Source organism: Solanum stenotomum, chromosome 8 (assembly GCF_019186545.1).
Source record: "Solanum stenotomum isolate F172 chromosome 8, ASM1918654v1, whole genome shotgun sequence".
In the NCBI taxonomy this organism is placed as follows: Eukaryota; Viridiplantae; Streptophyta; class Magnoliopsida; order Solanales; family Solanaceae; genus Solanum; species Solanum stenotomum.
In genome coordinates this window covers 51550086-51571270 of record NC_064289.1, presented here as the reverse complement: position 1 = coordinate 51571270, position 21185 = coordinate 51550086, and the positions used below count along the sequence as shown (strand labels likewise).

General features: G+C 33.3%; 2 protein-coding genes across 2 annotated transcripts; both read left to right on the top strand.

The window, feature by feature from the left end:
- Window positions 1-2442: 2442 nt before the first annotated feature.
- Window positions 2443-3234, top strand: LOC125875244 (uncharacterized). The gene has a single exon (XM_049556346.1). The coding sequence runs from the start codon at window positions 2450-2452 to the stop codon at window positions 3170-3172; it is 723 nt and encodes a 240-aa protein (XP_049412303.1). The 5' UTR covers window positions 2443-2449; the 3' UTR covers window positions 3173-3234.
- Window positions 3235-10332: 7098 nt separating this feature from the next.
- Window positions 10333-20934, top strand: LOC125875236 (UDP-galactose/UDP-glucose transporter 5B-like). Its single transcript, XM_049556338.1, has 11 exons — window positions 10333-10682; window positions 14101-14214; window positions 14405-14497; window positions 14697-14762; window positions 15243-15341; window positions 16571-16650; window positions 17354-17466; window positions 18780-18868; window positions 18995-19081; window positions 20249-20317; window positions 20426-20934. Exons 1-11 carry the CDS (start codon window positions 10572-10574, stop codon window positions 20540-20542), a joined length of 1038 nt encoding a protein of 345 aa, XP_049412295.1. The 5' UTR covers window positions 10333-10571; the 3' UTR covers window positions 20543-20934.
- The last annotated feature ends 251 nt before the right edge of the window (window positions 20935-21185 follow it).

Below are 21185 nucleotides of genomic sequence, written 5' to 3'. Positions count from 1 at the left end.
TAGACGGTGCTTGTTAGTTCATTTTTCTTCTCCAATAGTGAATACGACTTATCATATTTTTTTTAATATATATTTTATTTTTGGATAAGCTGTAGCCACCATGTAATAGAGACATCTCCAAATAAATAAATAAAATAAAAATCTTTCTTCCAAAATTGAGAACAAAATAAATTTCAGAGTAGATTGAGTAAAGTTTTGGTTAATATTTTTAATTATTTCCAACTGGATATTTAAATTTAATGTAACAATAAAATGGTAAACAAACAAAACCGTGTAAAAGTACAGCTTGCTTTTATATTCACAATACATATACATAGAGATAAAGGAGAAATTATTTTTCAAACTCAATGGAATATTTAAGGAAAATCTAACTGGATTTTAGTCATTGACAATATGATTTATTGTACTATTTATGAAAGAGAGAAGATTACTACTTACGGTGTGCACTCCAAAAATAGCGATAATGAATTTTTCTAGAATATTTTTTTAAAAAAAATTATATTTAAATTATATGCACAAACACGAACTTTTTTACATTATTGACTGTTAATGTCATCTAAATAGTCTGATTAATGATAAAAAGACGAACTTTTCATTAGGAAATTTCAAAATATAAAGAAAGATATTTTTTAAAAATAATTTTAACCTTATATATAATCTAATATTCGGCGAAGGGTTTGGATGAACCCTCTTCGCCTCCCTAGCTCCACCCATGAGTTTGACACTCATTATCTTTTTGATTGATCTAATTGTCAGTGACGGAATCAAAATTTTCTACCAGAGAATTTAAAAATGTAAAGAAATAACTACACGAAAAAGCTGATAAATTTAATATTTATCATATATACATAAAAAATAATATTAACTTTGTATATATGATATAATTTTTCGATAGAAAAACTTTTGAATGAACCCTCTTCTACCCCTAGCTTCACCCATGAGTTCGATACTCATTATTTTTCGAGTGATCTAATTGTATAAAATATTTATTTTATATTTGTTAGTGTATACAATTTAATTATATTTTAATTTATTAGTCTAGTTTTGACTTGACATAAAGTTTAAAAAAGTAAAAGAAAAAAATGAATCTTCTGTTCTTACACTAAAGATTTATAAAATATACCAAAATACTATTCGGTTTTGAAATAAAAGAGTTTTCAAAAGAACGAAAAGATACATTTTTTTAAAATCAAACTAAAAAAATAAGACAAACAAATTAAACAGAGAGTAAAATCTTTTAAATTTTATGTTTATGGAAGGTCTTTATTAAGATTCCAAAAATAATTTTGCCTTTTCTATGGTGGGGATTGGTTGGTCTATACTATACCTTCTTTTGTCCTTTTTGGTTCTTGTTTCCTTCTATAAAATACATATTACAATTCACTCACCTCTTCTATAAAACTTCCCTCTCAATATCTTTTCAATATTATCTTCTCTTTTTTCCTCTACTTCTTTCAAGTTCAAACAAAAAAAATGGAAGAAATTGATTCTTTATGGAGTTACCAAGAGGCAAGTAATTTATTTTCTTGTTTCTTCTAGTATCATCCAGAGGCCTCTTATTAAAATTTGATTTTTTTAAAACCTCATTGGGTTATGAATGCATCATTTAAGTTGGAGTTCTGTTTGGTTACATTTTAATCGCCCAGTACTGTTATTGGGTAGCCTTTCCTTGGGTTCGTACTTCGTAGAGTCTGGTTTTAGTGTCCAATTTTACTCTGTTTTTGTATGTAAAGTACTGATGATTTATTGAATTGGCCACTACTGAATTTTGTAAAAGTAAATGATGTTGAATTTTCTTTTTCATAGTTGGTGATTTTATAATATTGGACTGAAACGAGCTTAAATAGAAATTTATGGACCAGTTGAGTTCATACAATTTGGATTGAGACATAGTAGTTATTGTTTTTATTGTTGGCTTAGTGGTTTACTACAAACTTTTGTTGGTAAAACTTTTATACTAGTGTCATAGGGGTAATTTTTAGTGAATTTTAAGAATTAATCATTGTTCACATTTACTTCTTCCCTCTTAATTTATGTGCTACTTGAAAGTCAAATTGAGTAAGTTTTTTAATTACATTTTAAAAATATGTCTTTTAGATATTTTGAATTGTTAATTATATATACTCTTCGGTAGATTCCAAAAATGTAAAAATTTCAAAATTTGACTCTCAAAATTCGAACTGTGTCACTACTTTTCTAATTTTATATAATATTTGGTGTTGACTGATAAGCTTCATGACCTTCCTAATGGCCCCTCTTTATGACTTTGCTAGTACTCCCAACTTTGAATAATAATAACTTATTTATATTCTAACAATTATATAAAAGAAAGTAGTAGTTGCATTTGAAAATTCTATTAATTGCATTCATTATATTAATATTTCTTTCATGACTATGTGAAATGAGTTAAAAAAATTGATTATATTTTTTTGTGACTTTTTTGTAGACTATGGATGATATGAAACAAAAGCTTTTGTACACAAGTCTTGAAGTTGAAAGACTCAATATGGAAGCAAGTGAAGAAAAGAGGAAGAACAATCAATTAATCCATCTCATAAAATTAGCTTATCAAGAAAGAGATGAAGCAAAAAATCACCTTCACAAATTACTCAACAAAATAAATCAATCTCAAATCAACAATATTGATAGTAGTCCTCATGCTACTACTACAATTGAATCAAATAGTCTTAGTGAAACATACAACAATTCATCTCCTATTGAGTCATTTTTGGATGTTGTTTCATCTCCTGATCACCTTTCCAATTACATTGTTCCTGTTATTGCGCAACAAGTAGCTAAAATTGATGATGATGATCAAGGTTCGTTGGTTATCGATAGACTTGTCAAGGGGAAGACATTGCCTCAACAAGGCAAGTTTCTACAAGCTGTGCTTGAATCAGGTCCACTATTGCAAACATTACTTGTAGCTGGTCCACTACCTAGATGGCGTAATCCGCCTCAATTTAAACCGTTACATATTCCTCCGGTTACGATTAAAAGTTGTGAAGGTGGGATGATGATGAATAATTATGGTCAATTTGGTTCATCATTGATCAACAACACTCAACCTTATTTTGAGATGTCTTGTGCATCATCACAAATGTTGTCACCTTATTTAGGTCCAAATTGTAACAATTTTGTCCATACAGACAAGAGACAAAGGTTGCAGTGACACAATATTTTTGTATAAAACTGATTTTTTAAAAAGTGAAATAGCTTTAACTTAATGATTCCATCTCTATTTCAACATTTTTTTTATTTGCTTTGTGATTTCTTTTCATATGTTGCAAGTCTTGTTGGGAAAACAGACCAATTGCATAAGTATTGACTTTGTCATGAAAAGTCACAAGCAATTACCTTTAAAATTCAACAAAGACTTGTATATTGCAAATTAACTTCTGATACTTCAATAGAGTCCTTTTACACATCATGAGGGTTGACTTCTCAAAAAATTATGTTTCATGAACAAATGTGTTTGTTCAATTTAAGACCTTCAAATAATACTAACTAACTCAACAAGTACATGGTACACATTAAACATTTGATGGGAGGTAGCATATAGTGAGGGACGGCAATGGGGTGGTGCGGGCGGGGGCGGGTGGGTTGAGGTTAACTCGTAAAATTTTCAATTCGCCCTGCCTCGCCCCGCATAACCTTTTTTTTCATTTTCAACCCGTCCCATCCTGCCCCATATAGACCCCCTCCGCATAACCTGCCCTACATACTTTCTTTAATATTTTTTTTTCTAGTTAAGTTTGATTCTAAAAATAAAATTCATTTTCATTAAGTTGTATTAATTTTATAAGATAGTGACCTAAAATTTTATTTTTAGAGGTCAATTTGAAAACACGTACGAAATTGAATTACTTTTATTGAACCATTTTTATTTACTATCTTGAATATTTTAGTAGCTTTAAATAAATTATCTTAATAAATAATGCTCTATCACTCTTATAACATTAAAAAATTAAAACTAAACCCACATAAAATCACATATACCAGCAACCCGCCCCACCCCGCCCTGCATTAGTTTTAAAAAAATCCACTTCAACCCGTTTGAGCCTATTATATCTTAAGTTCTACAGAACCCGCCCCCCTCACATCTCCCATTGTCATCCCTACATATAGTTAATGTAGTAGTCAAGAAAGCAACTTAGTTTATGTTGTTCGGTTGCTAGAAAACATTTTTTTGAATTGAGATTCTTGAATTTTAAAAGGTGTGAATGAGAAGTGAAATGTTTTTGTCCAAAAGACACCAAGAGAAAAGATAAAATTTAAATAACACATTCACATCGAGTGAGTTATGACTTTTTTTGATAATACACAATAACAGTTGTTGATAATATACTTTGTTAGCTATATAAATAAAATAGCTTTTCTCATGTTTTTTTCTTCAAAAAAAAAATGAGTTTTTTGATCCTCTATTGTTCTTCTTCTTGCACATTAATAATTCTTATGCGATTTACTATTGTCAAGTGAGCTCAAAATTCACCACAAATTATGGTATAACTACATTAATAAATAAATCATTCTATTTTAAGAGTATATATTCATTACCTAAACTATCTTGATCAGAATAATTTCCTTAGATACACACTATAGATTTAGTGGAAAGTTTGTACTATTCGTCAACTATCAACTGTTCAATACCAAGAGCATATAATTTTAACTTATTTTTATCATTATTGTTATAAAATATTATAGTGTGGATGTCCACTACACCAAGAAGTTACTCTCACCCATTATCTCCATTACTTTCCTCCATTATGAAGATAACCATAACCTCCGTAACCTCCAACTTTATAACACCATTATTCTTGTAACCTTTCACTTTCATAACCTCCTCCATTATATTCATGTTAATGACATGTTTATGACTAACCTTTTGTATGCCTCTATGTTACACTATAAATAGAGGCAAGGGTTCATATTGTATACACTTGAAGACTTGGAATAACAAGAAAAGCTCTCATCTCTTGTTTTACTATTTCTATTGCTATCATCTTTTATATTTCTTGTCTTGTTTTACTTTAGTTTTACAACACGTTATCAGCACGAATGTTCTACCATTGCAGGAGTGAAGCAAAGTAAATAAAAGAAGGTAAATTAATTGTGTTTATTTTTCTCTCGGAAACAAGGTAAATTATTGTGGAATCTATTTTATATTTTACTTGTGAACAAGGTGAATGATTAATATAATTGTTAATGTGCATTTCTTTTTCTACCTATATACTTTGTTTTGCATGTGAAACTTATTTTATATTTTACTTTTGATTATGCATCATTAGTTTTCTTACCATCTCAAAATCATATGAGTCCAGCAAGTTGCTTTTACTTTGAGCAAACTTTTAATTTGATCACTTATATATTTAAATAGTAAAATTAGTTTTGTAAGTTAAAAATTTGTAAAGAAATTGTTCTTTATGATCTTGTTTTATTAAAAGATAAGTTATTGAGTTATGTGGCATATACATATTGATTGGATTATCATTATTGGTTACTTTTGTACTTCTTTATTTTTCTTTATCTAAACATTTACTTGTTGAGTTATTAATATTATTTGTACTAACAAAGTTTGTTTTGTGGTTATTTTAAAATGGTTAGTAAATTATGTTAAATCTTCGTAACAATATTGAGAAGGAATGTTAAAAGGTTTTAATTCATTTTAACTTGGGACTTTTACATGATTCCAACATGTTGTTCTAATTAATTAGTTTTGTTCATTATAACTCAATTTTAAGTCAAATTCAGATTATATTTATGGTATTCAATATTTATTTTATTGGTAATGCATTTGGTTTATTAAGACATTGATTGAGGGTAAGACGGTGAATTCAAGTTTCACCGCACCGAGTGGGTAAGACATCGAGTAAAGTCTCGGTGCTCCATGATAATAAGAAGTTGGGTTCAAGTCCCATTGATTTATGACCAAAGGCGTCTTTATATGGGTAAGACATTGGGTTTAAGTCCTAATACACTATAATGATGATATGATGATGACTAACCTAAAGTTGTATACTTTTGACTGAAAGTCATGAAATTTGCCCAATTATTTTGTTCCATTCTCTAATGTGAATGTGGTAGCAGTGCATATTATGTCTGAAAAATGACAAGTGGTTGAATGTATGAATATGGGTGTGGTAAAATGTTAATGGTCATCATTGTGGTATGAAAGGTTATTGGGCACATTGTTTATTAAGATGGTCCTTCAAATGTGAATGTAATTTTTATCCATCAAAGTGGTATGAAAAGATATTGGGCACATTGTTGTTGATGCAAGCCAATTTGAAAAGTTTTGTAAATCCTCCATCAAAATAAATGAATACAAAGTGGTAGTACATTTGGTACATTTGACCCCTTAAAGTGATGTTGAGGTGAGTCACATAAATTTGATAATGCCAAAGCATGACAATGAGTTTCTAATAAAAACTTATGGAACATGTACAAAATGGTTATGTTCATTTCTTGAAGAGAATGTGACTTGTGTTCATATGGATAAGGACATGTTCATGTATGGTTGGATAATTGCCACATCTCACCTCTACGGGAGGTTTGAGATATTGAAAGAAAATATATATTTTGACATAAATGGTCATTTTGGTCATATACTTTGAGTACTACACAAATATTGTGGAATGTTTTATTATGAACTATTGGAGGACAAAAAGAAAGAAATAATTCTTTTCTATAAAGGTTATGGTGATGACCAAAATAAATGTTATTGTGTGGCAACACAAATTTGTCATTGGTTATCAAGAAATAAGTCTTGCAGTAATAATTTTAACCATGACAATAATAATAATTTTCTCTTTGAAGGAGATGGTCACCATAAGAATGGTGTTGTGAAATTTTTGGCATTACACAAAATTAATTGAAAGTTTCGGAAGGACTAATTTGTTACTATCCAGAAAATGAAATAGTTCATAATATTGAGGTTGTAGTAAGTCTCAAACGAAACTTTTTAAGTTTCAGAGGAATTGAAAAGAAAAATTGTTATATTGAGACTGTAAATTATTGAAAGATTAAATATCTTCAAATTACTACAATCAAAGCGGGTTATGAATATTTACATAAAAGGTTGCCCGCTTTTCTCTTGTTTGTTGAATAAAAATATGGGCATGATGAAGGAATCACATGCAAAAGTAAACTAGAAGTTTACTAGAATAAATATCAGTTGGCATAATCGGTTGGCCATTCCGATTCAAATGTGATGCAAAAGAAATTGAGAATTCATGTGACTATATGTTTGAAGAAATAAAAGATTCTTCAAGAATTCTATTGTGTTGCTTGTTCTCATGATAAAATGATCATTGTATCAACTATGGTTGGGATTGTATCCCCTGAAATTATTTGGAACATATAGAAAGGTGAATATGGGCCCGTTCACTTGCCATGTGGACCGTTCACTATTACGATTTAATAGATGCATCTATGGTATGGTCACATGTGCATTTATGTCAACTTACAAATTGGTTTTTGTAAGGTTGTTTGCTCGAATTGTTAAATTAAGAGCACAGTTCCAAACTATAAAATTATGTTGATAATGTTGGTTGGTTTAGCAGAAATTGTATGCCTCCAATTATAGCTAGACCAATGATTATGAGAACAAATCTCTCAAATAAAATTTGGTATGAGATGAGTTTATTTAACGTGTATGCATCAAGCCAACAAGGTTCTCCCATCACAATTGGTTCAGAGTCAGGAACCAAATAATTTCCATCTAAAAAAATTTGATGTGTGCACATATGATTTTATTGCTCCACCACGCACAAAGATGGATCCCCAAATGAGGTTGGGGGTGAATGTTAGATTTCCTAACATTAGGGGGAGATATGTTTAGCAGCTGAAATTATGTGTGGGGTGAATTATCTAGATCCTCGTTAAAAAAAAATTTGAACTTGAAGTTCAAGAGATAATTCATTTGCAAAATGTTGCAAATAATTTGCCAGATGTATTTGCCGACCTAATATTTTAATTAAGCTGCAAATGCTCCAATAAATAGTCCTTGAAGGACAGAGTCTATGGTACGCCAGAAGTGTGATAGACCAATCGATTCCAAATGTAAAACTCATTGAGGAAGGAGAGGAGCAAATTATCAAAATGGTCATGATAATGAGGTCAGTGCTTTGAAAGAGCACTATGACATAACACTTCATAAAACCTTGGCAAAGGTTCAGATACCTGAAAATGATGAAAAATGAAGAGATCTCGATAAGTTATGTCATATTGGAATCAAGTCAAATGACCGTCGACGGTATCTTTGATATGAAGTAACACTCAATGCTATAAGTGGTTACGAGGATCTTAAATTCGAATCTGTCATATAATGTGGACAGATAAATGATTGGCCAAATAAAATGTACTATTCAAGTATATTTTGTTTCACTTAGAAAAGTGATATTTTTGAACTTATAGTTCATAGATCAAAATATATGTCAGTGGGGTACAAATGAATCATTGTGCGAAAGTATAACCGTAAGATATAAAGTATTGTTTGTGCCTCGAGGCATAAAGGGTTTTCGCAAAAGTCCCGACATTATTAAATGGAGATATGTTCTCCAGTGGTGGATGCAATGAAACTTATTTCAATCTGGCAATAGATAAAATACTTGAATATGTAGAATAACTGATTATCATGTCTAACTAGACGATTAAGGTTATATGAAAATTCTTGAAGGATTTAAAAGGTCTTCAAACAATTCCATTGAGTACCCAATGGTTCTGAGATTGCTTAACACAGAGAAAGAATCTTTTCAACCTCATGAAAATAATTTAAAATGTCATGTATTAGTGCAATTGGTGCACTTACAAATTGCTGGTTATGCAAGTGCTAGAAGATTATTTGATATACATAACGAAAGTTATGTGAAAGGATTGTCATATTATCATTCAAGTTATGACAAGAAACTAACAAATCAAGTGACTCAATGCATAGAAGATGTGTGACTTTCTTTTAGAAGAAAAGACGAGCCTCAATAAAATTGAAATGATCAATCCTCGAGTCAGAAATGAATTGATTATGTAGATGAAGGATATTTATTTGATCTGCATAAAGCTCGATCGCAAATTGACTGTTTATTTACATATGGAGACACAACAATATCTTGGCATTCAAAGAATCAAACATTGGTAACCACTCCTTCAAATCATGCAGAAATATTATTGATCTATGAAGTAAGTCGGGAGTGTGTTTGGTTGGAATCATAATCTATCATATTCAGAAAATATGTGATTTTCCTTTGGCAAAGGATATTCCAGCCACCATATACGAAAATAATATATAGCTCAATTGAAGGGAAGATACAATCAAAAGAGATCGGACAAAGCATATTTCATCAAAAGTCTTTTTCACACATGATCTTCAACAAAATGGTGACATAGACGTTCAAAGGCTCGTTCAAGTGATAATCTTGTAAACTTATTCACTAAGGATTGCCAACATCAATATTTGAGAAGTTGTGATATAAGATTGGAATGCATCGTCTCCGAGATATCAACTAAAGTTTTTATCAGGGGGAGAAAAATACGTGTTGTACTCTTTTCCTTAACCATGGTTTTATCCCAATTGGTTTTCCTGGTAAGGTTTTTAACGAGGCAACATTCAAAGCGTATTAAAAGATATGTGTACTCTTTTTCCTTCACTAGGATTTTTTCCCACGGGGTTTTTTCCTAGTAAGGTTTTAACGAGGCATATTATCTATGGACATCCAAGGGGGAGTGTTATAAAATATTATAGTGTGGATGTCCACTACACCAAGAAGTTACTCTCACCCATTATCTCCATTACTTTCCTCCATTATGAAGATAACCATAACCTCCATAACCTCCAACTTTATAACACCATTATTCTTGTAACCTTTCACTTTCATAACCTCCTCCATTATATTCATGTTAATGTCATGTTTATGACTAACCTTTTGTATGCCTCTATGTTACACTATAAATAGAGGCAAGGGTTCATATTGTATACACTTGAAGACTTGGAATAATAAGAAAAGCTCTCATCTCTTGTTTTACTATTTTTATTGCTATCATCTTTTATATTTCTTGTCTTGTTTTACTTTAGTTTTACAACAATTATATACTTATAAGTATTTTTAAAATTAATTGAAACACTCCAAAAATATTTTAACTTAAAATCATTTAAAATATGTCAATTCAAACGAACTCGGAAAATGTTCACCAACCGTTTCAACTTCAAGTTTCACTGTGTCCTGACCGTTACAGTCTCAGAGTGGGTCCCATTCATCTGACGTGTCCCACAGTAATTACCGAAAAAATAAATTAAAAAAGATATTCGAAAACGGAACATCAAAAAGAGGAAAGCGGTCATTTCCCCTCGGTCTAAAACCTCATTCTCCACTTCCCTCCCGGAGTAAAATCACCGGCGATCTGCAGAACGGGACTCCGGCGACCTTCCGTAGACTTCTCATCCGTAGTGATCTTCATGTTTCACTTTCTCCTTTATCCCTTTTTTACATTTATATAACGTAAAACGAAACACACACAGCTGCGCATAGGTGTTTTGTGTGTTGTATTGTATATAGAGGTGGCTGCGGTGGGTAGATTGGATGGATATGGCGGAGCCACTATCGCCGCCGTTGAAGGACAACAAGCTTTTCAAAGGAGTTTTTGCTGTGGGCGGAATCATGTCTACTCTCGTCATCTACGGAATATTACAGGCATATTTCTCAAAATCATCATCTTCATTACATATTTTATGTAATTAGAAATAAGCGTGATCAAACTTTGTATGTATTTCAATTTAAATGACTCTATTTGACTGAGCATGGAGTTTGAGATATTCATTTTGACTAATGTATTATTTCAGTGGTAGCGAGAGAAAATATCAAATTGATGGTTGCAAAGTCGGATTGATATAAAAAGTATCACATCAACTTTTGTAGTTTGAATTTTGTTTAATTTGAATGATTGGAACTAGGGATAGTTTGATTGAAAAGAAATGGTGCAATCACGTTGGGATGTTCTTAAACGGAAAGAATGTCAAATAAAGTGAAACAAATAGAGTATGTTCTACATTATGAAAATGTATAATTGCTTTAAGTATCATTGTATTGCTCGGTACTTATTTTGGTAGGAGTGGTAAATGTAATTGTACAATATTGTTAAGGGTTTTAGGAAGAGAGTACTACGTATGACCGTAAGTTATAAGGAATGTGAGGGGGATATACTTGCAACTTTGGTAACTTATTCATATGTAATTGACATAAAAAGGGGAAAAATAAGCTTTAGTTATTAGTGTATACTACGTAGAGCATTTTAAGACGTTTTTGTCTAATGCGTTGGAACATTGTTGAGTTGTTTATCTGACATCGAATATACAAAGAAATAGAAAGGGTTTTTAAAGGTCTTGGTCGACTCGACTCATTGCCGCTAGTTTTTGGTTTAAATATTTAGATTCTTTACTAGGGCAAGTTGGCAACCTTTGGCACACCAATATTCATACTCGTAGCTCTGCATGGAGTCGTGTGTGAACCTCAGATTTAGGTTACACTTGCAGAAGGACATTGAGTTATATATAAAAGGCTCTCATTGAATAAGCAAGTGCATCTAAAGGAGTTGAAAAAGGATTGGACAACCATTCTACTCATTGCCTTAAAGTTTGGGTTGAATATGTAGATTCTTGTAACAAATTTGATAATCCGAAAAGCTTTTGATGTTAAGTATGCAACAGGATGAAATGGAGGAATAGCTTTGGGTATTTAAGCTTTTAGAGCATTGGGCTAGTTCTTGCCTAATATGCTTTAATTTTGCTAATTCTAGAAGTTTAAGTGTTCCATTTCTTATTAGGAATCAATGAAAGGAACGTTTTTGGTATTAAATTTTAGTGTAAAGCATTTTCAATTTATTTATTTTAAAGGACTTGTTCCTTCATGATTTGGCTATGGATAGGTAGAGGTAGATAGAAGAAATATTGGGGGGAGGTGATTAAACAGAATATGACGCAGTTGCAGCTTATCAAGGACACGGTCTTAGATAGATAGGTGTGGAGGACACGAATTAGGGAAGAAGGTTAGTAGGTAGAAGTGCGTCTATACTAGTAGGTACGCGTGCATTGTCTTGTTGTCCTACTACTAGTCGTAGTATTAATCTTGTAGTTTCTTTTTCTTCGATTTCTATTACTATTTGTTGTTTCGTGTAGTTATAGTATTGCATTAATGTTTCAAATTCTTTTAGTACTCAAGATTTGTGCTTTCAAGGGGCCCAAAGGATTTTACAGAGGAAGCCACAAGGTGCGGGTGTCCTGCAGGACAAGTTCTGTTCTAAATAAACTCTTATAAGTGCATTATATAGTCAGAAGAGGCCTGCAGGAAAAGTTCTCTTCTAAAGAATCTCTAGATAAGCAAGTTAAAAGAGGCACAAACACTTCATGTATGAGAAATATACATGCAAAAGAGCTATTGAGATATTTCTCTCTGCAAAAATTGTGCCAATACAAGTCAGTATGATTGAGCTACGTCACTTTATTCATCTGCCTATACAGTATTTTGGAAGTATGGATCTCATGTAACACATCTGACATACTCATTTGAGAGATTACTTAAATAAAGCTGCTAAAGTTACCATCACTTCATGTGTGATGTTTCAAGAAGAACTCAAAGATGGAGGGTTATTCTCTCTTCAAACCAATCCATAGATGATGAGTATGGAACTGTTTCAGCGGGATAACTGGGGGTCCCGGCTCTTCAACATTTCTCTTACAAGCAATAGTGTAGGGCTTGTCATGAATGGGCAGTGGCTATGAGATCTATGTTGTGTACAGTCAATTTATATGTGTGTAATGACTTTCCAAAACATAGTGAGTAGCTACAATTGTGTAATTCCAGTTTTCAACCATTCCCTAACGATGGAGTCTGTGACTTTGAAGGGCATTATTGAGTCAAGCAACCGAAACCGAGAAAATAACTCATATATGAGCTAATTATAACTAACTAATCAGCTTGGATTATACCTAGCAAGACCGTTTTGCAGTTTACTCGCTAGTGTCATCACTCATTGGATGAGCCATTCTATTTGTGCCAGTTGAGTACGTTTGTCAGAGACCCAGGCAAAAAGCTTTGTACCTTACCACAAAAACTTTGCTATCAATATTGTCTGGCCCAGTTGCTCCAAGTAGACTGAACCATTTGACTTCTGACATTAAGAGGAAGAGAAGCCCTTTTGAGTAAGGGCTCTTGAATTAGAGTTCTAACTCACCTTCTTCTATTTCTACCAAAAAAGAAAAGGAAAAAGAAAAAGAATTGAAGGGGAGCATATGGAGGAGAGGCATAGAGCATAATACTATATTTAGCATGCTATAAAACAAATTAGCATAAAGGAAAACTACAAAATTTTAGGTTCTTTCATTAATAACTAATAAGTAGTCTACATTCACTTATTCTCTTTAGCAGTTATCATTTTTGCAAATTTTATTCCTATGTCCATTTCCAAAGTTCAAGTGCTTAGGCTATATGCGCCCTAACTAACACTTAACCCGAGTATGTTGTAATTTAGACATCATTTGGGTTTTACAGTGGGAGCCACATTGTGCAATATAGTCATCTAGATTCTACTTAGGGAGCTTACCAGTATTACACATAAAACAACTCTTCTCTCTGTGTTTATGTCTCTTTTCTGTTTTCAATTGATTCTCATGCAAAATCTGCTGCATTTTCTTTCTTTTACTTCCAGAGTTTACATGTTAAATAGACTCATAGTAACTTATACCCCCCTGCGCACCAAAAATGAAGGACTGATGTGATCACGTAGGAAGCAATTGTTGACAATGATCTTTGTAGCATTCAATTCCTTGATCTATATCCTCTTCTCCAGTTTCTTAAATTGAAGATACAACTTAGTACAAAAGGGCATCTTCACCAGTTAACACAAGTAATTTGAGGTTTCGTCTGCACTTTGTTTCTTTAGCTGCATATTTCAGAGAAATGGCATCTATAAGTATAGCAGCATCTATGCGCTGTTCAACTGGTTACGTTGATCTCATGTTTAATCCCATATTTATAAAGCAACACATTTTTGCGTTTAAGTTGGATATTGCATATTTTTATTTCCTTGACATGATGATGAAATTTGTTCTTGCAGGAAAAGATCATGAGAGTTCCTTATGGACCAAACAAAGACTATTTTATATACTCATTATTTCTTGTCTTCTGCAATCGGATTACCACCTCTGCAGTCTCTGCTGGAGTTTTACTGGTACAATTCCAGGCTATAAGCACAGATGACTTATTCATCTAATACTGCAAATGTACCCTTCATGATTCCAATCTCTTTTGAGAGCCTCCTGACGAGGCAGGGAATGAAGTCTTCAGTATTTGACAAGTGATTCTTGGGAATTTTGTCACACACCGTACTAAGCATTTGCCTCCAATTCTCTGATTTGCAGGCAAGTAAGAAGGCATTGGACCCTGTAGCTCCACTCCATAAGTATTGTATTGTTTCTGTGTCTAACATCCTTACAACAACTTGTCAGTACGAGGCAAGTTTTATCTTCTTCCTTATGGTTACATGAAAATGAAGTAAAAGACAAAGGAGAATACATATAGTAAGCATTAAACAAAGAAGATTGTGAAAAGAAAAAACAAACACATATAAGATTTGGACAGATAAGATGTAAAGAGCTTTGACAATTGTGAAGTAATTTCTAACAAGTACTGATAGTTTTGATTCTTGCTCAGGCTCTCAAATACGTCAGCTTTCCTGTTCAAACCCTGGCAAAATGTGCCAAAATGATACCTGTAATGGTAAGTTAACTTGCCATTTAGGCTGTGTTGTAATTGCTGGAAAATGTAATTTTTATAGTTCCTGGTAAGACTGGTTTGGAATTATGTAGTCAGCTACAATTATATAATTTGTTTGAGTGTTGGCATTGCTGTTCAGAGGCTTGTAGCTGTGACTTCTGGCCCATGATACCATATCCATCTACTTTGAAACAATGAAATGTGAATTTGCCCATTTGTATGAAAAAATTGTGAAGCACTAAAACTAAAGTTATAAGGTGTTTTCTAGGTATTCTTTTGGCTATTTTAGGACATATAATTTCAATAAAAACCACCTCATTTGCTTAAGTTAAAAGTAACCTTTTTTCATTTGTTATTCTGCCTCTTTGCATCTCGTAGTTATACATTGTCTCACCTACAATGTTTTGTTTATTCAAGTAAAACACTATTGACTATGCTTACCAATTTGATACTCATCTTACTTTTCCTTTTGTATTCATGCAGATCTGGGGCACTATCATCATGCAAAAGAAGTACAAAGGACAGGACTATTTCGTGGCATTCCTAGTCACACTTGGCTGTTCATTATTTATTCTATATCCGGTAATAACTAATGTCTTCTTCTAAACACCTTTGTGTTTCTCTGAATTGCCACTAAGCCAAATTATTATAGGAATTATTTTGCATGAATCCTTCATAAATCTTTTGCTTTGTATTAACCTTTTCTAGTAGCCATGATTTAGCAGAGGAGACGTTGTCTCAAAAGACTTGTAATCTCTGGGAATCTTGCAGATTTAGGGAAAAATAGAACACAATGGAAGTAAAAGATCCATATATGTGAGATACCATCTGGATTAAGACACAATCATGTTGATAAGCTTACAGTAAGGTCCAATGTTTGCTGGAGTCATTTTAATCTTCTACATTTGTATGCCATTAGAAAATATAAATAACTATTAGTGCTAGACAACCTGAATTATTGGATAATGGAAAAATATTGTTTCAAATGGAGCAAAATGGATAGAGGGGATTTTATACCTAACCCCAACTATAGAGCTTGGGATTAAGGTATAGTTGTTGTACTGGATCTCCAAAAACTTGGAGGTATGGAAACATACATGTCTAATGGACAGGTGCAATGGCCTAAATATGTTACGAGCTCTGAATGAGGGATTACTGGGTTGAAATTCCTACACTCTTTTATTGGGAAGACATTAAATGGGCAGCTTCTACTGCACCTACTGGCTCCCTAGAACTTTCATGCTGACCTGAAACACCAGAACAAATAGTTTACTGATTCCATATCTTTCGAATGAACGATTGCATGACATTATACTGTTTACCTTGTTGAGGGACTGTTTTGAAGCCAGGTATTTTATCCTTCTAGTCCATATTAAGTGAATTGTTGGGGTATTGCACGCCCTTTAAGGAAAATGCTTAAGGACATAAATTAAAGGCTACTTTCCACTATTACCCTTTTGATTATTTCAAAACTAGTCTCCTAGAAAATGTAAAGTAGTTAAGAACCTTATTAAATGAAGGTTAAATATGGAAAAAAGTCCCGACAATTTTCTTGAACTTTGAATTATTCACTTATTTTGAACTATGAAAGAAGTCCCAACAATTCACTTAACATGGACTAGAGGGAGTACAATTTATTAGCCCGAAACAGAATTATGTTCTAGCGGCTGATTCTCCAAACTAATATACGGACTTACTAACAAGATTATTGTTTCTGGCACACGTGTTTGTGCTGGGTAGTGTTCAGAATATATTTTCCTGTGCAGTTATATCCTCGAGGCAATATTTTTACAGTTTGTTTTTGGTTCTAGGCAGAAGGGGACACTAGCCCATACGGTAGAGAAAGGGAGAGCACCATTTGGGGAGTTTCTCTTATGATGGGCTATCTTGGGTATGAATTGATATAATCCAACATTTTAAACCTTTGGTCATTGAATTAATGAATGTTAAGAGAATCAGCTGGATTCGATTAACTTGAGACTTTCTTGAGAATGTGTGCCAGAGATCTATAAAACTAGGTTCAAGCTTTCTATCTCATATCTTGTATTTGAATGAGTTTTGTTTATCTTAAAGGTTCTTATAGTGTTCTCTCTTTTTCCTTCCTTGATATACTGTCTTTCACCTTATTCGCTAAGATATCCAGAAAAAATAATCTGACTCCTAATGCTCTATGATTGGAGCATCCAAGTCAATCAAAGGTGGAGAAAGATCAGAATGTGCTTTATAGACCGTATGAACGATTAACACTTAATACATAGAAACTAGAAAGTCATCTTTTGTTAGATTTCTGGTGAACCAAATCCATCTCTTTTGCTTTTGCAACAAATTCTTACAATTCTATTTACCTTATTGCTCAACAAGCTCTTTTAATTGTTCACTAGCTGATGAGTTATTTTGAGATAGGAGTCAAAAATAAAAATATCAAAACTTCACCCCACAAGCAGATACAAAATTCCAACTTAAGAGGCAAATATACCCTTATTCAGTTCTCTTTCATTAGTTTTTATTAAAAGGAGAAATTTTGTTATCTTAGAATTGAATAGTAGTTTGTTAGCTTCTGAAACAAGGTTTTAATAAAGCATTTGATCTCACAGGTTTGATGGATTTACGAGCACATTCCAGGATAAACTTTTTAAAGGCTATGATATGGAAATACACACTCAGATATTCTACACAACTGTCTGTTCTTGTCTTCTTAGTTTCACTGGTAAGATCTCAATTATTGCAGTTGCAAAACCAGTTTCTGCAACTAATGAGTAGTGTGTTGGAGTTGATATTAAGATTCATTATTACGCACTCAAGGGTGTGGCCTAGTGGTCAATGAAGTGGGTTGAGAACCATGAGATCTCGGGTTCAAATCCTAGCGGAGACAAAAACACTAGGTGATTTCTTCCCATCCTCTGGAATTAGTCGAAGTGCGTGCAACCCTAACACCAGGGTTAAAAAAAATTTCAATCTTACATCTACAAAGATTACCGGACTAGCTGCTGAACACTTCTCTACAAATTTAACTATTTTGTTATTTTCCATGTCTTCTCACTAAGCTTGTCATCTCCAATAATTTCCATGGTTTGCTGAGAAGACGTATAAATCACGGTAGATGGTTAGTTGTTGGTTGAGTGTTGCCTCACTCTCTTGTCGGATAGGGCTTTTGGTAGTTTGGAGCACCATATCTGCTTCTCCTTTCATACCAGTAGTATTAGTGTTATTCTCGTAGTTTCTTGTTCTTCGATCTCTGTTGCTATATGTTGTTTCTTGTACTTTGGTTATCGTATTATTTAGCTATTGTTATTGTTTTTCTTTTAGAATGCTATGCAATCCTTCCTTACTATTTACCCTGGCTGCTTCACTTTCACACTTTCTTTTTTCCCAAACTGCTTTGAAATGCTTTCTTTTTCTTTATTTGAGCCGAGGGTCTATCGCAAAATAACCTCTCTTCCTCCACAAGATAGGGTAAGGTCTGCGTACACACTACCCTCCCCAGACCCCACTTGTGGGATTACATTGGGTTTGTTGTTGTTGTTGTAGATAGTTGCTGATAACATTTAAATTGATTCTATAAATTATCTGAAATGCAAATTCATGCAACAGCTGATGAGTATGATGGCTTGGTTAGCTTCCAAGCTCAAGTGTGTTTGGCCTTGAATTATGTTTAAGTTTAGATCCAAAATTTTGACTATTCATAGCACTATGTGCCTTCCAATTATCCTCAATGTTCGTAATAACATCCATGCTGTGTACTGCATATTATTTGAGCTTTCTATTACATGATTGTGGATGGAACTCCATCCCAGAGATCTGCATTCACAAGTGCAGAAATTCTTGACAGCTACTTAAGAATGTAAGGTTCAATGATATTCAGCAGCTCCTACTGTATTGTCTTTTTTTTTTTGTTAGGCAGGATATTCAGTTGAATGACACATTTTAAATGTTTATGGGTATCCCAAGTTTGTGTTAAGAATGTTTATCTAGTTTATGTTCTAATGACTAGATATGACTAGTGTTTTATTTCCCATTTAGGTATGATCATGCAAGGAAATCTTCTCATGGCAATTGATTTTGTATCTCGCCATCATGATTGTTTCTTTGACATTGCTCTGCTTTCGACTGTAAGTTGTTTTAAAATAGATAACTCTTGATTTTCTTAAATGGAGATTCTCTGTTCTCTGCCAAATTGTGCAGACTCGTTTCTGTCATTAAAATGTAATTATATCTGTTTACGTTCTTTGTTACAGGTAGCAACAGCTAGTCAATTCTTCATTTCGTACACAATCCGCACATTTGGTGCTCTAACCTTTGCAACCATTATGACCACAAGACAGGTAATAAGAAATAGTTCAAGGGTTTGAGAAAGTGTTATGCTCTCCACTTAGGATGTGTTTGATATGAGGGAAGGGGAAAATGACTTCCAGGTCATTTTCGATGGTTTACATTTTCTATCAAAAGGGAGAAAAATGACTTCCCTCACTTATGGGTGGAAGTTTTTTTTTTTGGGTGAAGGTATTTCGTTAATTGAAAGACATCAAGAAAGATGCAATAGTACAAAAGTACAGAGTAGGCAAAAAGATGCAACAAATTATCTCTTTATAACTGTATATCAAGTTATGACTAGGGAGCTAACAAAGTCCGGAAAATGGTCAGTGCTAGTAAACATCTAGCTTTGATGGAGTGATTAGGCATTGAGATTCCATCAAAACCTCTTCAATTCCTATCTGTCCACAATACCCAAAAAAGAAAAATTATTGCAGGGATCATTAACCAAGTCTTCTTGATGTTTTTATTACTCTCCATAGTCTACAACTAGCATAGGCCTCTTTCACATTATGTGGCATGACCCAGTGAAGTCCAAAAATAAAAACATGTTCCCCAGGTCAGCAATGATTGCACAATGTACGAAAAGATGGTCAAGTGTCTTAGAACTATTTTGGCACGTATGACATCTGTTAACAAACTAAAAGCTCCCTTCTGTTGAGGGTATCTTGTGAAAGACGATCTTCATTTAAGGTAATCTAGCTGAAGCAGATAAACTTTGGGTGGTAATTTTTTCCTCCATATTAGGCCAAGAGTCAATTATCCCATTTCGAGAGTGTAGCATTCTTTCACAGAGTCTTGTTGTGTCTTCTACTATGGTGCTAGTCCAGTTTGGGCAGCAGACTTAATAGACTATCCACCTCTCAATCCTGTACCAATCTCCTGAGATGGCATGGATGTCCCAGCTATTGCCAGTTCTGTTCTGCATGAAAGTCATTTTCCTTACGACTATCTAATATTAGTCTCTAGCATTCAAAAGTTTCATCAAAACACTCACCAGTTAGCTGATATTATTATTGATTTTTAATAGATTATTTTTTCTGGAAAATGTTTTTCACTCACAAACCAAACACCATAAATATTTTCAATCCTAGGAAAATGACTTCTGTCTTACCAAGTGCACCCTTGGTGGCCTTGTGCCTAACCAATACTGATGATGCTCGATTAAATTGATGTAGTTGTTGAGCATTTTGCTGTCATGCTTGTGGTTTGGCCATCCCCTCAGCTGGGAGCAATGCGTTGGAGCTGTAAGCATTTACTTCATTGTCTCTTGGCTTTGGAAGCTGAAACTTTCAGTTTTTTTGTTTTATTTGGGGAGAAAGTTGTTTTACGGTTAATTTCATTATTTTTTTCAGGTTATCGTCTTTGGGGCCCTTTATGCAAGAAGCTTCTTAAATACTAAAAAGAAACCACCGTTAACTTTGGAGAACACAGAAAATAGAGCTTCAAGTCCGCCAAAAGGAAATCCATAGCAAGACCTTGAAGGATTCCGATGTTTGCAGTACAACTGATTTGACTTTGCCCTCTCTGAGATAAAACTAACTAAAGGTGGAATAGATAGGACTTCTATTGTAGGGACTCCGCGTGGAAGACTAGCTTTCTGGTTGGTATTTAACAACTTGAATCCAAGATTTGAAACACATTTTAACAACCGGCCTCAGGTATTCACTATTGTTGAAATAGACACCCATAAGCTATAGAAGTACTGAGTTTTTCTTCCCCATTTTTCGGTGCTACAGAAAGACTCAGCTTTGGTGGAGTTGTTATCTCTCTCGAGAAACGAACTACAGTTTTATCTTGGCAGAACCAAAACAGATAGTATATTGCATTACTTTATGGAAAAAAGATGACAGGTTTTATATAATATGACTCTTGAGTGCTGAATTTCTTGTATAGGCAGATACACTATGGATGCTATTAAGACCACTGTGTCTGGGCTTGTGGAAGAAAAGTTTCTGCTTTATATTTGTTGTTAAGATGAATCGATCAATGGACCAAAATAAGTTCGACTCAGTTCATTTTCCAGGAAAGCTACTCCAAGCATTAGTGGCGGATTCGAATTAGTACAAAAATTAAATGTGAGTATCGGACACTGAGTAGGCTAACAAAAAAAAA